The following is a 20,198-nucleotide window of genomic DNA, read 5'->3' as shown; positions in this document are numbered from 1 at the left end:
GTCCAGTGTATCATTTAAAGCTCTCGTTTCTTTGGAGATGTTGTGCTTAGAAGACCTATTGAGGGTAGAAAGAGCTAGATTGAAGTCACCAAGTATAAGTGTATTATTATCTAAGTATTTCTTCACTTTGGTTATTAACTGATTGATATATTTGGCAGCCCCCATATTCGGGGCATATATATTGAGGATTGTTATGTCCTCTTGTTGGATAGAACCTTTAAGTATGAGATAGTGTTCCTCTTCGTCTCTCACTACAGTCTTCGGGGTAAATTTTAGTTTATCTGATATAAGGATGGCTGCCCCTGCTTTCTTTTGAGGACCATTTGAATGGTAAATGGTTCTCCAACCTTTTATTTTCAGGCTGTAGGTGTCCTTCTGTCTAAAATGAGTCTCTTATAGAGAGCAAATAGATGGGTCCTGCTTTTTTATCCAGTCTGAAACCCTGCGCCTTTTGATGGGGTCATTAAGCCCGTTTACGTTCAGAGGTACTATTGAGAGATATGAGTTTAGTGTCACCATGATATCTATTCAGTCCTTGTTTTTGTGGATTATTTCACTGAACTTCTTCTTAAAGGGGAATTTTAAGAGTCCCCCTTAAAATTTCTTGCAGAGCTGGTTTGGAGGTCTCATATTCTTTCAGTTCCTTCCTGTCTTGGAAGCTCTTTATCTCTCCTTCCATTTTGAATGAGAGCCTTGCTGGACAAAGTATTCTTGGTTGCATGTTCTTCTCATTTAGGACCCTGAATATATCCTGCCAGCCCTTTCTGGCCTGCCAGGTCCCTGTGGAGAGGTCTGCTGTTATCCTAATACTCCTCCCCATAAAAGTCAGGTATTTCTTGTCTCTTGCTGCTTTAAGGATCTTCTCTTTATCTTTGGAATTTGCAAGCTTCACTATTAAATGTCGAGGTGTTGAACGGTTTTTATTGATTTTAGGGGGGGATCTCTCGATTTCCTGGATCTGAATGCCTGTTTCCCTTCCCAGATTAGGAAAGTTTTCAGCTAGGATTTGTTCAAATACATATTCTGGCCCTCTGGCCCTTTCAGCGCCCTTGGGAACCCCAATTAAACGTAGGTTTTTCTTCCTCAGGCTGTCGTTTATTTCCCTTAATCTATCTTCATGGTTTTTTAATTGTCTCTTTTTTCCTCAGTTTCCCTCTTTGCCATCAACTTGTCTTCTATGTCACTCACTTGTTCTTCCACCTCGTTAACCCTGGTCGTTAGGACTTCTAGTTTGGATTGCATCTCATTCAATTGATTTTTAATTTCTGCCTGATTAGCTCTAAATTCTGCTGTCATGAAGTTTCTTGAGTCCTTTATGCTTTCTTCTAGAGCCACCAGTAGCTGTATAATAGTGCTTCTGAATTGGCTTTCTGACATTGAATTGTAATCCAGATTTTGTAACTCTGTGGGAGAGAGGACTGTTTCTGATTGTTTCTTTTGAGGTGAGGTTTTCCTTCTAGTCATTTTGCTCAGTGCAGATTGGCCAAAAGCAAGTTGTATTGGGAAAAGGAGAAAAAGAGAGGAGAGAAAGAAGGAAAGAAGAGAGAAAAAGAAAAAAGGAATAAAAAAAGAAAAAAAAAAGAAAAAGAAAGGAAAAAAAGGGTAGGGGAAGGAAACAAATCAAAAAGCAAACAAAACAACAACAACAAAACAAACACAGGGGAGTATCTTCTGATTCTGTATCTTTAAGTCCCTTGACTTCCCCTGGAACTTGTCCGTCTAGTTGGTCTTCTGGGGGAGGGGCCTGCTGTGCTGATTTTCAGGTGTTAGCCCTTGGGGGAGCTGCTCTGCCCCTGCCTGGTGCAGGGCTCAGTGGGGGTTGTTTACCCCGTGAGGCCCCAGGAGGAACAACCGCAGTGGCGGGGCCAGATCTGGAGCCCTGGAGTCAGCCCCCGCAGTAACTCCGGAGCTCTCGGTCTACAGGGCCTGGAGGCTCCGGGGCGGGGCCGCTGATCTGCTCAGCTCGGGGCAGGAGTGTCCTTGGGGTCCTGGGCCCTCCCGGCCTCTCCCTTTCCCGGTGGAGGCCGGATCCTGGGCTGTGTCCCGGCGCCTTGTGCTCCGGGCCTGTGCTATTGGATTCCCAATCCCGCCCTTCAGCCCCCTCCGCGGAGCCGCCCCGGAGCCCCCAGAGCTGCTCCCGCCCCGCAGCCTCCTCCGCGGAGCCACCCCCGAGCCCCTCCGAGCTGCTCCCACCCCGCAGCCCCCTCCGCGGAGCCGCCCCCGAGCCCCCCGAGCTGCTCCCGCCCCGCAGCCCCCTCCGAGGAGCCGCCCCCGAGCCCCCCGAGCTGCTCCCCCCCGCAGCCCCCTCCGCGGAGCCACCGCCCGAGCCCCCCGAGCTGCTCCCGCCCCGCAGCCCCCTCCGCGGAGCCGCCCCGAGCCCACCCGAGCTGCTCCGGGTCCCCGCGTGCCCGCTGCAGCCCTTAGGGAGCTCGGCGCACTCTCCTGGGGCGCAGGTGCCTGTTAGTGTCCCCGGGAGCCCGAGGGCATCCCCGCCCTCCTGGGTCCTGCTCCACCTCCCCGCGGGCCCCTTTCTCCCGGGAAGGTGGGTGCAGCTCCTGCTCCTCCGGGAGGACACTCCTCCTGTCCTGGGGACACTCGCCCCGGCCTCAGCCCGGCTCCTTGCGGGGCCCCTCCCCCTTGGAGGCCTTTTGTTTCTTTATTTCTTTTTCCCCATCTTCCTACCTTGATAGAAGCGCGATTCTCACTGTAGCATTCCAGCTGGTCTCTCTTTAAATCTCAGGCCGAATTCGTAGATTTTCAGGATGATTTGAAGCTTATCTAGGTAATTTGGTGGGGACGGGTGACTTGGGGACCCTACTCTTCTGCCATCTTGCCCCTCCTCCCCTTTTGCTCTTCTTTTTTTTTTTTTTTTAATTTTTATTTATGATAGTCACACAGAGAGAGCGAGAGAGGCAGAGACACAGGCAGAGGGAGAAACAGGCTCCATGCACCGGGAGCCCGATGTGGGATTCGATCCCGGGTCTCCAGGATCGTGCCCTGGGCCAAAGGCAGGCGCTAAACCGCTGCGCCACCCAGGGATCCCATCCCTTTTGCTCTTCTTATGGCTCCACGTGCATGTGAACGTTTTTCTAAGCCCTTGTCTGACTGAAAATAGCTTTACTTCACCCTCAGCCTTAAATGAGAGTTTAGCTGAGTAATAGTTAACATTTTTTTCTCTCAAGATTTTGAAGATTTATTTCATTTTTTTCTGGCACTTTTTATTGTTGATAATGATCTATGATTTTAATATTTTCCCTTTTTCTTGCATTCTTCATTGTAATTATGATGTAACTGGGTATGAGGTTAACTTCATTTATCTTGCTCAGGACTCAAGATTTTCCATTCTGTGGACTCCTGTCTTTGTTTACAGAAAATTCTTGACATTAACTGCTATGAATATATTCCATTTTTATACTTATGTCTATATCTATCCACCTAACAAGTCATAGTCTCTCCTTCTAAGATTACTATCAAATATATGTAAAGGTTCCCCTCTCATCTTCCAAGACTAATAATTTTTCCTTTGTCTATCTCATTTTTATTAATTACATCAGTCTGTGACCCTATAATCGATAAATCTTAAAATCTCTGTGGTTCTATTCACAAAATTATATTATTATGTGAAATCAGGGATGCCTGATTGGTAGTTGGCCTTCCTCTCAGCAATGACTTAAGCACGTAAGTTCATCTTGTCCTATGTCTCCACCAACTTCAACTAATGGCTTCTGACACAGGCAGAGTTCAGGAGAAGATCATGAGTTCAAGGCTTTTATGGGGAAGCCTGGGTGTTATTTCACATAGCTCTTTCAAGATTAGATTTGCTAGAACTCGCTCATATAGTTCCCCTAACTGCAGAGGAAACAGTCAAACCATATTGCATTAGTTTTCTATTGCTACTGTAACCAAATACCAAAAACCTAATGGCTTAAAATGATACAAATATATTATTTTAATTTCATAGGTTAGAAATTTTTTTTTTAATTTTATTTACTCATGAGAGACAGAGAGAGGCAGAGGCATAGGCAGAGGGAGAACAAGACTTCCTGCAGAGAGCCTGATGCAGGTCTAGATCCCAGGACTCCAGAATCATGCCCTGAGGCGAAGTCAGATGCTCAATCACTGAAGCACCCAGGTGTCCCTATAGGTTAGAAATCTGACACATGTCTCTCTGGGCTAAAATCAAAGTGGCAGCAGGACTGTGTTTCTTTTGGAAATTCTGAAAACAAAGCAGTCTCCTTGCTTTTTCAGTTTCTGGATATTCCTTGGCACATGGTCCCCCATCCTCCATCTTCAAAACTAACAAAAATTGACTAAGCTTCCCATACACATCACTCTGGCCTTCTTCCATGGTCACATCTTTTTCTGTGACTCCTTTCAATCTCCAGCTTCCATTTTTTTTAAGTCTAAATAAATATATATTTTTTAAAGATTTTATTTATTTATTCATGAGAGACAGAGAGAGAGAGAGAGGCAGAGACACAGGCAGAGGGAGAAGCAGGCTCCATACAGGGAACCTGATGTGGGACTTGATCCTGGGACTCCAGGATCACGCCCTGGGCCGAAGGCAGGCGCCAAACCACTGAGCAACCCAGGGATTCCCTCTCTAAATAAATATTTTAATTTAAATTCAATTTGCTAACATATAGTATAACACCTAGTGCTCACCCCAACAAGTGTCTCCTTAGTGTCCATCACCCTTTCACTATTTCTTATATTCCATGTATTGGGTGCAACCTTATGATGATTGTCCTTCTCTGGTTGACTTATTTCACTCAGCATAATACCCTCCAGTTCCAACCATGTCGAAGCAAATGGTGGGTATTCGTCTTTTCTTAAGGCTGAGTAATATTCATATATGTATTCATCTCTTGAAGGGCATAGTGGCTCCTTCCACAGTTTGGCTATTGTGGACATTCCTGCTATGAACATTGGAGTGCAGATGTCCCCATGTGTCACTACATCAGTATCTTTGGGGTAAATACCCAGTAGTGCAATTGCTGGGTCATAGGGTAGCTCTATTTTTAACTTCTTGAGGAAACTCCACACTGTTTTCCAGAGTGGCTACACCAGTTTGCATTCCCACCCACAGTGCAAGAGAGTTCCCCTTTCTGCACATCTTCTCCCAACATTTGTTGTTTCCTGTCTTGTTCATTTTAAACCATTCTCACTGGTGTGAGGTGGGATCTCATTGTGGTTTTGATTTGTATTTCCCTGATGACAAGTGATGCGGAGCATTTTCTCATGTGTTTGTTGGCCATGTGTATGCCTTCTTTGGTGAAATTTCTGTCCATGTCTTTTGCCCATTTCATGACTGGATTGTTTGTTTCTTGGGTATGGGTATTGATTGTTTGGGTATTGACTGTTTGTTTCTTGAGCCAGCTTCCATTTTTAAAGACCCTTATGATTCCACTGAGTCCACACAGATAATCCAGGATAAAATCTCTATTTAAGTTCAGCTAGTTAGCAACCTTAGTTCCATCTGCAACCTTAGATCCCTTTTGCCATGTAGCCTAACATATTCAGGTTCCAGGGATAGGGATTAGGATGTGGACATTTAGGGGAGAGATTCTTCTATCTACCACACATATGCCTTGGAGAAAAAAGAAGTTACTTTGGTAAACAACACGGTGAACTTTGTCATACTGTCTCTTTATTTCTTGATATTGAGTCCTGGATGATTTCCCTTAGATTTACCATTTGTGAATTATTTCTTCAGTTACACCTATTCTCTTTGTTTACCCACCTAATGATTTATAATATAATGACTCTATTTTCTACATCTGCTTTCATTTTGTTCTTTGTCAAATATAGTTGGTCCTGATTAATGCTGTTTTTGCTTTATGGATTCTAGTCCTTCTTTCATATCTTTGAATATGTGAAAAACACTTGTTTGAAATTCCCTTTGAATCCTTCTTTTTATATGTGTAGTCTCATTTGTTGTGGCATCTATCACTGCAGTAGATTTCCTTAAATGTGTTTCAACTTATATCTGTAAGTTCATTAGTTGTCATTTGTTTGAGTTCCTCATAAACTTCCTATTGTGCAACAATCCTATTAATTCAGTTTCTCCCCTATATGAGAGGTTCAAATGTGGGCCCTATACCTGAACTTGGCTTACAATGAGAGTTCTATTCATTGCTGGAGACTCAATTTCCAGCCATAGCCTGGTGCAAATAGATCACTTCCTGGCAAACCCTGACAAACAGATATGAATGGTTCCAATTTCACAGATAGTGCTTTTGTGAGATATACAGAACAATTAGTTCCAGGTTCTTCCATTGCATGAGACCTATGGCCTTAATTTTTGCTCCTGATCATGTGTTGAAAAGCCAACCTCCCATTAAGATATATGGGTGATGAACCTTCCTTTAAGATATATAGATGATGGCTTCCTTCTTGATAGATGGTCCTTGGAGACTTCCCTTCCTAGGTCTCAAGTTCAGTTTTATGTTTTAAAACTTTAAAAATTGAGGCACCTGGGTGGCACAGTGGTTGAGCATCTGCCTTCCGCTCAGGGTGTGATTCCAGGGTCACAGGATCCAGTCCTACAACAGGCTCCTCGTGGGGAGCCTGCTTCTCCCTCTGCCTGTGTCTCTACCTATCTCTCTCTGTCTCCCATGAATAAAAATCTTTTAAAAAATAAAAATAAAACTTTAAAAATTATTAAGCCCAACTTTTCCAAGTAAATAGAGGAGAGGGTGAATATCCATCTTGACAACAAGCCCCTTTTATCTGCCTTGACTCTATCTTTTAATATCTAGGAGCATCCTGATTTTGTTTTCTTGTTATTGAGTATCCTTATAGGACCCAATGACTTTTGAGAAGTAGAAACCCCCTGTTGAAGCTCTTATGTAGTAGATCTTTTGGGACAAAAGATCTTTCAAACAAAGGGGAAAAAAGAGAAACAAAATAGAGAGAGAAGAAGAGGAGGAAGGTAAGTAGAGAAAGAAAACAAAAAGAACAAAAGCAGCAGGATAAGGAAAGACAAAAGTCACAGGAGGAAGAAAAGTTTCCATGGACTAAGAAACTAGCAATTCTCATAAACATTGTTATTATCTTACTAAGAGATCTTAAAAAATAAATTGCATAGGTTTTGTAATCCTACCCTGCCCTATCAGAATTACTGTAGAATTATACAAAAACCTAAAATTTATACCCCAATCTGTAACTGGATATCCATCAGCCCTCCACATTGCATTGCACCTGATAATAGAAAATGGAATGTGACCCATTGCTGTCCTCTTTCCCACAACCTTTTCCTCATATAGTAGCTATGGAATCTTAGGTTCTCCCTGAAGCACAAAAATCTCATTTTTGTTTGTTTTCTTTTAGCACTGTCTCGATCAAGTATTGGTAAGTTCCTTTAGTTTCCCCCAATTCAATTCAAGGTGTTCCAGGGTTTGAATGGTAACAATGGAGGAGGTGTTTAATGCTCTACCTCCCTGAGCCTTGACTGACACTCAGGGGTTAGTGCTTCCAGGGATACCCTGTTCTGATACTCCAAAAATGAAAAAAAAAAAAAGCAACAAAAAAATGCCAGACAACCACATAACCTTTTTTGTGTTTCTTTTCAGGAGAACAAAGAGGTAAGTTTTTTTTCTCTTTCTCAAATCTGATTCCCTTTGTGCCTTAACTCTGCCTAGCCTTGTCCTTCATCTTTTCTTCCTTCTCATCATCGAACATTTTATCTGAAGTTAATGAAAAGTCCACTGATTACAAATGAAGATAAGATTCAAATGGTTTTAGCTGGCTATGATAGTTTCAGCAAAACCAAATATCTTCTTTGACTCAGAAGCAGGAGGAAGGAAGGAAGAAGTTTGTGAAAAGGGCAGGGAATAAGAGTAAAGGAGAACTGTAATTAAAGAAGCCATGTTTGTTGAGTCCATATTTACAGTTATTACAGGTAAGAAAAGTGACATTGAGGATATTGTCTAACTTACCCAAAGGCACATAGTTCATAGAATGAAAAACTGAGGTTTCTAAACACCGAGCTTTTGAGTATCCTGTGCTTGTCCAACTATCCCCAGGACACCATTAAAAATATTTAATTTTTCAATTTAAAGTATCTTCCTGAAAAAAAGTTTCAAGAAATTTAGGACATTATGCATATGCAAAAGATATTACTTCAATTTTTAATATGAAATTCAAAAATGCAAAAAAATGTGAATTAATATAAATCTCAAAATTATTTTGCCAGTCTGATACTGTGTCAAAACTGCATCTGATGAATAGGCTGTTTTATTACATAGATACATAATATGTATATGTAAGAAAAAATATATATATACATCTTGAAGATAACCTTGGAAAACTATCAGGCTCAATATTTTATTACTGTTATAATCAACAGAGTTTTTATTTTGTTTTGCTTTTTTTAATTCAATTAAGTTACAGAAGGATAATTTATGATAGGAACAGAGTAAAATATCTTCAGGTTGACATGTGCTAAATAATAAACTCAGATCTTTAATTTCTCCTGCAATATTTGCAGGCCCTGTGGTACATGAGTATGAGATAAAAAAAAAAATAGCCATTCCTCAGAGGGCTGCAAGAGACATAGTACTTTAAAGGACAATTGGGCTTACTAAAACAAAATAATGAAGAGAACATGTGGAGAACTTAAAGATATGGGAGAATTTGCTGATATGAATTCCAGACAGCATGGTGTGCTGGATATTAGAGGGTAAGAAAGAAAATCAGACTAGGAGCTATGCTAATCATTATGATAATATGCTCCTTAAGATGAGATTTATCCCCTAATGGTGAATAAGGTAAATGGATATGTGACACATACTGAAATTAATCTCAGAGGAAGGTGAGTAATTAGTTGTTATACATAATGTTTAGGTGAGAGATGTATGGGGCCATTCACTCCGAAGTTTAATATCCTGTGTGGTCCTAGAGGATGAATGAGGCTCTCTTGAGAGGCCATTCTCAGAAGCATCTCAGTGGACTATGGTAACTTGGGGAAGGGCTCTCACACCAGGAGAACGAAGGGCTTGATTCTATTATTTCTTTAAAAATCTTAAACCAACACAGTGTCTGAGGCAAAGGAGGTTATGGTCCATCTCCCCCATGCAGGTATACACAGGTATACATAGATAAGGATTGCAATTTGAAACAATGTTATAATAATATGTATGGAGTATGTTTCCAGGCTCTGTCCTAAGCACTTTACATCTTCACAGAAATCCTATGAAATAGATATTATTATAAATCTTGTATTTAAAATGAATAATCTCAGGCACAAAAAATTAAATGACTTGTGCAAGGTAACATAGCTATTAATCAGAGGAACTGGGATTCAAATATCTGGTCACCCACTGTACTTCAGAAGACTAATCAGGACCTCCTTTCTAGTTCCGTGAGAATTATATGCTTTTTAAACCAATTAATCCAGATTCCTGTGGATTTTTGCCATTATTCCTCAGTGTCAACTCCAGGAACAGTATTTAAGTCTCTTTTCTATTTCTCAATTCAGGAAAAAGAGAGTAAGCAGGAGGTAAAAAGAAAGAAGTACATAGGACAACTAACGAAAGTTTAACCAAGACTTATGTCTTCAAAGTTCCCTTAAAGAGTTTCAACCTTTACAAAGAAAAAGTAAATGGCTTCCCTGCTCATCACCAGTCCTCCTCTGTCGCAGCACAAATGTACTGTATCCGTACACTATCTGTGACCAAAATCACAGAGGAGGGCAGTGTGAAAGCTTCTTCCTGAAGCTTTTCTTCAAAGGGGATTAACTCTGATGCATTTAAGCAATCGACCTCATGAATTTATCTGTGTGTTCAACTAACACAGTTTATAAGGGAATTGAGCATATTTCTAGTTGTTTCTCTGCCATGAATCCTTGATATCTGGGACCTTGTTTTCCCTGTCTGACCTTTCCTGGGCAGGCCCTAAATTTAGAATGTCAGCCTTTTTGCTTTTCTGTTATCCTAGATTCTATCAGCTAAGGATGAAAGGCAGAGGAATACAGGACTTCAGTTTGTGGATTTAGACTAAATGAATTATTAAAAGTTGAGCTGAACAGAGCATTGTTAAACCCTGTTCTTTTAGAGATTAGTTAAATAAGGTTCCAGAAGATGGTGAAAATGATCTAAGATCAGACTTCACACAGGAATTTAACCTCCAACATAAGGCAAATAAGACAAATGCTCAGCTTTCTTCCACTGAATATAGTGGGGTTCATTCTATAGTAGCTACATACTGATAATCCTGTCATGATTTAATAATACTAAAAGTTCCACAAACCTTTCCTATTACTTAAGACACTTTAAAGAGGAACATTCCAGAGATTAATAAAAAGAACCAGAGAGAGAGAGAGTCGATATATAGGAAAGAAATTTACTTCTAAAGGGGTATTCCAGAAAGAACGGAAGGAGAAAAACGTATGGGATACAGGAGAAAGTGCACTGAACTTTGAATCAGAAAAATTGAAGGTGAAAACTGCATATATTTTTTTAACATGCTCAGGCACAGACCTTCCCCTCTCTCAGCCTCAGTCTTTTATTATAAAATTAGAATCTTTCTAATATTGCCTTTCTCTGTTTCTTGAAGCTGTTACATTATGGAAAGGAGATTCTCCAAAATACGAAGAGAAAAGAAAGAGGGGAGATTGGAAATAGGGGAAAAGAGAGGTGCTGAATGAAATCAGAATATTGAAAATACAGTAAACCTTGAGACTCTCCTGAGAATTTCACTCCTAGATAGTGCCCAAGGGGGAGGAAGATTTGAGACCTGCAAGTCTGGTAACCCATGTGCCTTCTGGGGAATGGAGGGTACAATTTCAGGAAAGACTCTTGGGAAATGGGTGGATTACTTAAACCATCAACTCTAAACTTATTTGAATATTTGTTATTGTTCTTTAGCATTACTGCAAGGATCCATAGGTAAGTTTTTCTTCTTTCAAAATCTGGTATTATAGGGCCCCTACACTAGGCAGAGGATGTCTCCCTGCCTTGTCTGGTCCCTGCTATGTCAAAGTAACAGCGCTTGAGGCTCATCGTTCTTCACCTTCTCCTTCATTAGTTATCTTACTGACAACATGCTCACCTGTCACAGTTTCTCCCTAAGACAATGAAACACCCCTTCTTGGTTTCAAGCAAATCCCTGCACTCATGTCATGTCATGGGACCTTATCTCCCTGCCCCACCTTCTCTTCAGCAGTCATAGCTTCTTCTCTTCTATAGCTTTGATTTTTCCTCTTCCATTAACTCCCTCTCCTTCGAGTACAGAGCAGGTTTGGTTTTCTTCCATCCCAACAGTTTCTCCTTGGACTCTGTGTCCCTCTCTAACTACATCACCCCCACACACACCCACAAAGAAAGAAATTATATGGTTTACTTTGGCTGTGTGCTTGGGAATAAATTACTGTTCACCTCATTATTGAAAATAAGCATTATGTCCCCATGAATTGAGAGTGGTATAATAAGAACTATTAAGAACCACTTTAAAAATAAGTTTACTTGTTAATTAATGTATTATAAATATACAAAGAGACTGTTGCAGATGCATGCTCTGGAGCTAGGCTGCCTGGAGTTGTATGCCAGCTCCCTATGTACTGCGTCTTTGAACATAAGCAAATTATTTAATTTCTCATTAAGCTTTTATAACTAATTTCAACTACCAGTTGTAAAACAGAACAGAACAGAAAAGTGAGGGGTTGTAGAAAGCATGAATAGAGAAAGAAGAAAAATTGAGGTGAAGAAGCTTAAATCTGTCTCCTGGAACTGATTTCCATTTATTGCGAAAGCAAAATGACCACATTTTCTAAACAAAGGGAAGATTGAAAGAGGAATGAGGGGCAGAAAAGTAAGGAATTACGGAAAGTGATACAAAAAAAAATTAAAAATTTAGGAAGAGGTAATTCTAGTTGACAGATTTTTTTCTTCTGAGCTATGTGTTTCTGATAAAATTTTTCACACTGAATATTATATTTTTGGTCATTCTTACAATGATTAAAATTACTTCTTGCTCAAAGATCATTATTTCATAATTTTCTCTAAAAGTATCTAAAAATTACTCCAGGTGCTTCACAACCTGAACTAGTTTGTAGAATTACAGGGTTTAATTAAATGTGACCCAGCCAATACCTATGATTAAATTAATGAAAAAAGGTATTCATTTGGTCTATCTCAAGCCAGGCCACAGTTGGTGGTGATGCAAATCTCACATTGTACTGCTGTTGAGGTATGTAGGGTGCTCACTTAAATCTCTTCCTTTTTCAGAGTAGAGCTCCCAAGTTGGCAGTTCATTAGCCCATTGCCATCCACACATGTGTTCCAGGAGACCAACATCATGTTATTTTAAATTTTGAATTTGAATGCTTCTAGAGAGGGTGTGCACTTTTCAAATGCTCAACTTCCCCAGTATCTCCTATAGCCAACAGGTTCACAATTCACGAGACCTGCTGAGGCAATAAAGACAACCAGTATTTCCATTTAGTAATGGAAAATTTGGTACTCTCTAAGAGAACTAATTCTGATATTTTCATTAGGCAGACTATCCACAGAAGCTATGTCCTTAATCTAAACATACATAATACTTAGTATTTTGGCAGGATGCTCGAGTCTTATAATTAAGTTTTTTATCTGTTTCTTTACTTTGAAAGTAAATGGAAATCTTTCACTGTCATGATTATTTGTCTTCAACTGGGCAAAGCCACAAAACTCTCGGTTCAAAAACTTCCAAAAACATACCATATGTTCCTCTTCTGCTCACCTTTGCCAGTGGCAAATACCAGTAATACAATCTAAAATTCTTCTCCTCTCCAGGGAGTTGCTACTAATTGATCAGAATTAGCACATTAACTAAACTATATTCATCATTCCTGGTAATATTGGTCAATATTCTTAAATCTTAAGTATATGAGAGCTGGGTTTTGTAAATTATCTTTATTTGGTAGTGGGAATGGCAGTATGTTACCTTAGTCTATAACACATAGAAGAGGAACTATCTCCTCTCAAGTGCTGAGATCTTGTCATTTCTGTGAAAAGCTGCTATTTCCCCAAAAACACAACAAACTAGCAAACACCAAGTCATAAATAGACAAGTATAAACTAAATTTAATTATTTTAAGAGAAACAATAGCAAATTTTTCAACTCACTAAACTCTCACTAAATATAATTTTTTAAAAAACAATACTTCAACACTTAAAGTGTTCAACAGAGAAATAAACTAAATAAGGAAAAAAATCTGAACAGGTAAAAGAAGAAAGAGTTGAGGGGGAAAGCAAGAGGGGGAAAGAATTTCAGTAAAAATCTCCAGAACAGGAAAATGGAAGTCAAAAGTAGATTGTAAACTTCAAATCACAACTTCACACATACACAAAACTTTTGAAATTCCATGTGAAAATTAATTCATCTATACACTTGTTTCAGTAAAGAGGCTTTTCAGGTCTTAAAATAAGATTGATTACTCTCAAGAAAGGAGCAATGGTTCACCACCACTGCCAATCTCACTGCAAGGGCAATGCGTATAACTAAGGTACTGAGGTAACTAAGGAACACAAAAAGATTTTTTTTTAAAGAGTGAAATCACACAGATCAGCAAACCAAGACAATAGAATGAAATGCTCAAGAAAATGCCCTGTCACCAGCACTCAGAACTTTCCAAATGACAAAAAGATATAAGAGGGAAAAATAGAGAAGGTAGAAAAAAAGTAAACTGAAGCTGAATACTTTAGACACAGTAAAAACTTCCTACTTTACAGAAGAGTTTCATTCTTTTATAGTCACCAAATATTTCTTTTCATAACAATTTTGATAGAACTTAGTTAGCTTTCCTATTCATTATCATTCTTGATTTTTCACTGTAGCCATGCCTCCAAGAAAGGAGGTATCATGTCCATTTTATTTTTTTAATATTTTATTTATTCATTCATGAGACAGAGAAAGAGAGAGAGAGAGAGAGGCAGAAACACAGGCAGAGGGAGAAGCAGGCTCCAAGCAGGGATGCGGGACTAGATCCCCGGAGTCGTGATCAGGCCCTGGACTGAAGGTGGCGCTAAACTACTGAGCCACCCGGGCTGCCCTCATGTCCATTTTAAAAATGAGAAAAGTAGTGTTCCAAAGGTTTAGTGACTTACATAGTCATAAAACTAGAGACTAGCAAAGTAGGACTCTCCGATCTTGGATATTTATTTATTTATTTATTTATTTATTTATTTATTTATTTAAAGAGAGAGAGAGCAGGAAGGGGCACAGGGAGAGGGAGAAAGAGAATCTTAAGCAGGCTTCACACTCAGCCCAACATGGGGCTTGATCTCAAGATCAAGATTAAGAGTTGGACACTTAACCAACTGAGCCATCCAGGTGCCCCTAGTCTTGGGATCTTTAATCTCAAGACTATTTGTACCGCACACATGGGTGGACAGAATGAAATTGCCTACACTTCATGCTCTCTGAAAGTCTAGATCTAGATGAGATTATATTTGTCTTTTTTTTTTTTTTGCTTACACAATATTTGTCTCTCATAGTTCTTATCAATTTTCTTTTCATTATAGGTGATGCAAAAACCTTCAAAGCAACTCCAGAACCTTTATGTAAGTTTCTCCTATTTCTCAACTGTTTTGTTTTTGTTTTTGTTTTTTTTGTTTGTTTGTTTGTTTTTTGTTTTTTTAGCTTCTACCAAGTGCTGGGGTAGGGTTTATAGGCACATAAAAGAGGAGGGAAGGAGACAACTCACTATTATACTGTTCTCCTTTTCCTTTATCAGTGTGAGGAACTGGAGGCTGATTTCAGGATCCCTCTAAGTAACTGATAATTTTTTTATTTAGCAAAGTATAAACTCTGCTAATAAAATTAACAGGTGAAAGGAAAAATCCTATGGTTGGATGAAGTTGTTTACCAAAAACAAACAGAAACTTTTAAAAGGATTTCACAGTATGAAGATAGTAAAAATTGAGAACAAGAAAAATAATTTCAGGAAATAAGATCTTATGAGTCTCTTAAGGAAAAAAGGGGAGGGGAGGGGGATGCAGACTTACCCTCTTACTGCTTTCCATGTAAATGTAATATGTAGTAAATGCTTGACCTGAAGCTCCCTGAAATGTACATCCTTCAGTCATGTTCTTGCCAGACTTACCTGTTTGTGTTTATATTTTAGCTGGCACTGCAGGACCCATAAGTAAGTTTCTTTTCTGTGCTTTAATTCCCACGTGCTTTGCTTTACAGCACTGTTAGAATATGTAAGACTCTCCTATTCACAAATTGTCAATTATTTTCTCCTCCTTTATTCTCTATTCTTATTTTAATAAGCTGGAGCCTTCCTGAGAAAGTACTATCACTTTTAAATCTCTCAAAGTCTTGAGATTCAATGGCCAAAAGAAAAGTATTAAGAATAAAAGTGTTAGAAGGGTAGAAAGATCCCTTGCTAGAAATCTCAGTCACACTTGCAAGGAAGAGCAGTGAGTCCTAGCTCACTGACTAAGGGTCCCCAGACTGCTGTTGATGGTTGTGTGGAATGTATAAGCCCTGCTACTAACAAAGATTAAGTCTGGAAGAAGTGTTCATATAGAAAAATGATATTACAACAAACATCTCTGGCAGAAAAACTGGGAATGAGGGCTGAGTGAGAGTCACTTGATACAGAAAAGAAAAAAAAAGATAAATGGAAACAGTGACCTATAAATGCTTTGAGATTTTACCAGTCTCTTAATGGCCTGCTGCTTAACGTTAGTCCAAGGATCCACATTAGCATCACCTTGGAGTTTCTAAGAAGTGAAGAATCTTCACCTAACACCCACTAAATCAGAATCTGCATTTTTAAGAAGATCCCCGGGTGGTTTAGAACCATTACTCTACAGGGTTTCTATCCTCCATACCTAGAGAAGAAATAAGTTGAGTGCACTAGCTCTAAGATTTAAGCACCTCCTCCATCCCTTTCAGATTCTCTACAGGAAGAGTAGCCTTAAATCCGATGACAAGAAAAGTGAAATTTACCAAGGTTTCATTCATTTCTTAACATATTTCTATCCATCACTGCTGAAGATATTCAGAGCTTGAGCTCCTGGGGCAGGGCCAATACTAAAGGAAGAAGAAGAATGATTTGAGGGTTAGGGCTCATGACAGATCACACCCTGTATCTACTCTTCCTGGAGCATTTGTACACATGAAACATGATTAAAATAATCAAAAGTCAACCAAGAGTAAACACTGGGGAAGTGTCACTAAAGCACATGTACCCCAAGAGGTACAGAGAAGTGTCTGTGTGTATGTGTGTTTGTAAAGAAGGGCTATTATTGCTAAACATGTAGGTCTAGTGCCTCAATCCTTTTACCCACTAACTGCATCTATGAGAGTCTTGAGCCATCTGAGAGTTTCTATCCCTTTTATGCTAAGATATTGCAGGCCAAGTTACTATGATGACTAAGGGAGCCAAAGTCACCCACTGGAGACAGAAATTCCCACTGCCTCCTTCAGAAGACGAGACCATAGATTCTGATTAAACAAGTTCAAATTAGCCCTGTTGGAAAAAAGGCAATGGTCTGTGGAATCCGCAGTTACAAACAGTGACCCACCAGGGAAGGAACCCTGACTACTGCATCCCTGCAGCTCCAGCTGTCAGATCCCAGTAGTTACAAGGGTCTTCCAGGATGGAGAATGAAGAAAAGAATTTATTTCCTCCTCCGATGAAGTAGAAATTTTGTTCCTGTGTCTGTATTTATGATGTTTTCCCAAAAATACTTTCAATGCAAACTGTAAATTTTCTGTGCCAAAGAACCATTCTAATTAGTCTGCCTTGCTTTTCCCATATTTTAGCTGGAACCATTGGACCCATAAGTGAGTTCCTTTTCTGTTTCCTAATTTTGCACTCTTTGGTCTTCTATGGGATATGGGACCTCTCCTTACCCAAGCTCTTTCCATTTCCAGGATGTCTCACCCACACTTCTTGATTGCATTTGAATTACTGACACCTCCTGATGCCCAAGGCATCAGAAAAAAAAAAGAAAGAAAACACTCTGAACTGTCACTGAGTTTAAGACAAGGGAAACCCAAATAATTCATATTTAAAATAACATGAATTATAAATAAATATTAACCCACGAAAAATTCTCTTACTTATGATAAAAATAATTAAAACAACTGTTCGTAGACTTTTCCTAAACTGAAGGAAGAGCTACAGGAGAACTGGTGGTTCAAAGCAAAGGCAAGAGAATAAGCGTGAAAAAAACAAAGGAGGTGTGCTGATGAAAAAAAGCCAACTGGACTGACATCCCACCTACCCCTGGGAGTGTCAATCCCTTGAGACAGCTGAGTGAATGCCAAATGACGTAATCTAGAGGGAGGGTTATGGGGCTTCTTTGCTAAAATTATCTACTGATATGCAGTAGTAATTCTCCCTCTGGTCGAGTTGCTTCATAATTTCTTTAAAAAGAATATTGTGGCATGAGCATTCTGCTCATATCAAACCACACTGATTTTCCTTTTCTTTGTATTTCAGTGCAATTTACAGCACCAATTCGTAAGTATCAAATTTGTTTCTCCACTCTGGTTCCTTTAATTTCTCACCAGAAGATCTTAAGTACCACTCTGCCATGTTTTATGTTTCTCAATTTCTCTAGTATTCCTATTACAAGGTTTCCAAAGAATCTCCAAATGAAATAAAGAGACTGCAAAGCCCATGAACTAACATAAAAAAATAGAAAAGCAGTCATTATGCCCTGTCAGCAAAGGAAGGTTCACTTTTTTAGAAATATTTTATTTAAATTCAATTTGCCAACATATAGAATAGGTTCACTATTCAAATAACAATAAGTCCCTAATGAAATGAGAGGGAAAAAAGAGAAAATAATTTAAAGGAGACATTATGAATTAGTATGGAAGGAGTTATTCCAATCCTCTAAAGTTTGCAAATATCACTGAAAACAAGGGGATGCCTCCATTCCTGGAAGTCTCCTATATGGTCCAATAGGGAATCTGTCTGAGGATTGCCATGTAAGCAACCCTTGATGCACCTAGGGTTTCTACTTATGACACTCCCTCTAGAGTAAGTGTTGAAGAATGGTTATTTCCCTTATAGTGATGAAGCATAGTAATAATCTCTCTCTCCCTTCACCTCTCCCCCTCTTCCTCTCTCTTTCACTCTGTTTCTCAGCAGGAGCTACGGGACCTATCAGTAAGTTTACTGTCTGATTCTCTACTGTAGAGAATTTTAACTCCCTGCAGTATCTTAGGGACCCTTCCCTGGATTTCATGTTGGGATTTCAGGGGCTTGGGAGTCCACGGTTTTTTTTGGCCTTTTTGTTTTCTTCTACCTACCATTTCAGTAAGTCATTATTAATAGTGTGAATATACATTCCATTGCCAAACACAAACTATAAAGTGAAAGATGAACTCTTGAATGTGTCCATTGGCTTATCAATATCACACAAAGGACTTTTAAAAACAGAATGAGATGGAAAGAAGTGAAATTATGGGGAAAAGGAAGAAATTTAAGTTTAAATGGAGAATGGTTTTTCCAATTTTCTACAGGGGTTTAAATGGGCCAAAAGGGTGATCTCTACCTAGTACCTTTGCTACTTGGCCTCTCAGTAGATCCAGCACATAAGGAAGGCCTTATATGTATCAGATTGTCCTAGCATCCATGAGAAAGAACATCGCTACTACCCCATTGTAGCTGAGCCAAGTTTAATGGTATAGATTCTTACCAGGAAAAGCATGTAAATGAGAACTATGGGCTCCAGAGTCTGAGAGCAGCTACTCATTTCTTTTCTCTTTTATTTATTTTTTTAGAGCTATCTCAAAAAACCATTGGTAAGTCACCTAACTCTCAATTACAATGTATTTTGGTCCTTTACAATGTTTAGAATGTCAGTTGATTTTTATTTCAAATAATTCACACCCATAGACTCCAGGGTCAAGTGTTTCCACTGCCTCGTTATCTCACTCAGAATTCCTGGAGGTTGGATTCACCCAGGTTCTGCAATAAAAAGATATTAACTATGAAGCTTAAATACAAATTGATAATTTAACCCCCTAGGAAATGGCATTTTCTAAGTTATATAATCTAGCTTTAGCATCAACATGTAATAAAGATTTAGTACACAGCATCTAAACTTCTTGCTTTCCCTGCAAATATTTTTTTGTTATTAGATTGTGTTCAAAATAATACAAATCCTGTTTCTTCTATTTAATTGCTCTGAAAAGTTCTCTCCAGGACAGTTAGGTTTTATTTTCACCAACTTTTAGCAATTTACCTTATTGCATTTTTCCATAGAAACATTATAAATAATGGTTAGGTTCCAAGACACAGTAGTCCATAATTACATATTTATAAACTAAGAGCAAATAGCTATAGCTTCACACACTGGATTATAGGATTTTTAACACAAATTAGGAATTTTTGAAATTAGAAACCAAAAGAAATATGTTTGAGGTTTCCCATATTTGCCTGACAGAATGAATACAAGTCCTGTATCTGTAACTAGTCATTCTTTGTGTAATTCCTTCATGAATTTGTGTGTCATCCTTGCACAGGGGCCATGTTAGTCTTCTCTGTATCATTCCAATTTTAGTATATGTGCTGCTGAAGTGAACACTCCTCATGTGATTCTTATAATGGATTTCTAACTCTCCTATGCATTATTTTGTTGGGCCTCACAGCATTTCAATGGTGGTGGATAACAGATATTATACCCATCTTGAAAGATGAAAAATTGAGGTTCAGAAGTTATTCCTAAAAAAATAAGGGAAGGAGGATAGTTAATAATGAAATCAGGACTGAAGTTGTGCTGACTCTTGAGCTCTTTCCACTACCATTTTGAGTGTTCTAATAGGTTATTAGTTAGGAATTAAATAAACTTATAGGGGATCCCTGGGTGGCTCAGCAGTTTAGCTCCTGCCTTCGGCCCAGGGTGCGATCCTGGAGTCCCGGAATCGAGTCCCACATCAGGCTTCCTTCATGGAACCTGCTTCTCCCTCTGCCTGTGTCTCTGCCTCTGTCTTTCTGTGTGTCTCTCATGAATAAATAAACAAAATGTTTTTTAGAAATGAACTTGTAATATTAAAATTTGGGGATAAAAAGACCTTATGAGGAGAGGAAGTGAGAGAAAATGTAATACAAAGAGTAATAGAGAATGAAGATACATGCTGAAAAGAGAAAAATCAAGAGTTTAAAAAGAACAAAAGTAGGAAGAAAATTGGAAGGAGAAAGATTGAGTTGGAGGCAGGAGAAGAAAAAGAGTAAATGAATATAA

At 39.1% G+C, this 20,198-nt stretch overlaps 1 protein-coding gene and 1 non-coding gene across 25 annotated transcripts in view; one reads left to right on the top strand and one right to left on the bottom strand.

Annotated features, from left to right (window-relative positions):
• Positions 1 to 20,198, top strand: part of TSBP1 (testis expressed basic protein 1) — a 199,985-nt gene that overhangs the window by 17,732 nt on the left and 162,055 nt on the right. For 18 of the 24 annotated variants that reach the window (XM_038553674.1, XM_038553667.1, XM_038553675.1 and 15 more), the window contains exons 9-17: positions 7,333 to 7,353; positions 7,575 to 7,586; positions 10,869 to 10,889; positions 14,505 to 14,543; positions 15,107 to 15,127; positions 16,762 to 16,782; positions 17,444 to 17,464; positions 18,098 to 18,118; positions 18,736 to 18,756. In XM_038553674.1, the coding sequence (XP_038409602.1) occupies positions 7,333 to 7,353; positions 7,575 to 7,586; positions 10,869 to 10,889; positions 14,505 to 14,543; positions 15,107 to 15,127; positions 16,762 to 16,782; positions 17,444 to 17,464; positions 18,098 to 18,118; positions 18,736 to 18,756 (198 nt within the window). The remainder of the gene's footprint in view (positions 1 to 7,332; positions 7,354 to 7,574; positions 7,587 to 10,868; positions 10,890 to 14,504; positions 14,544 to 15,106; positions 15,128 to 16,761; positions 16,783 to 17,443; positions 17,465 to 18,097; positions 18,119 to 18,735; positions 18,757 to 20,198) is intronic. The other 6 variants (XM_038553671.1, XM_038553668.1, XM_038553664.1 and 3 more) reach the window with 1 other exon arrangement.
• On the bottom strand, positions 19,434 to 19,541 carry LOC119874394. Its single transcript, XR_005368247.1, has one exon. It is a non-coding gene; the product is annotated as a U6 spliceosomal RNA (small nuclear RNA).

This window comes from Canis lupus, chromosome 12 (assembly GCF_011100685.1).
Source record: "Canis lupus familiaris isolate Mischka breed German Shepherd chromosome 12, alternate assembly UU_Cfam_GSD_1.0, whole genome shotgun sequence".
NCBI lineage: Eukaryota > Metazoa > Chordata > Mammalia > Carnivora > Canidae > Canis > Canis lupus.
Note: the sequence above shows the minus strand (reverse complement) of the source record. Positions and strands in the feature narration are given on the sequence as shown.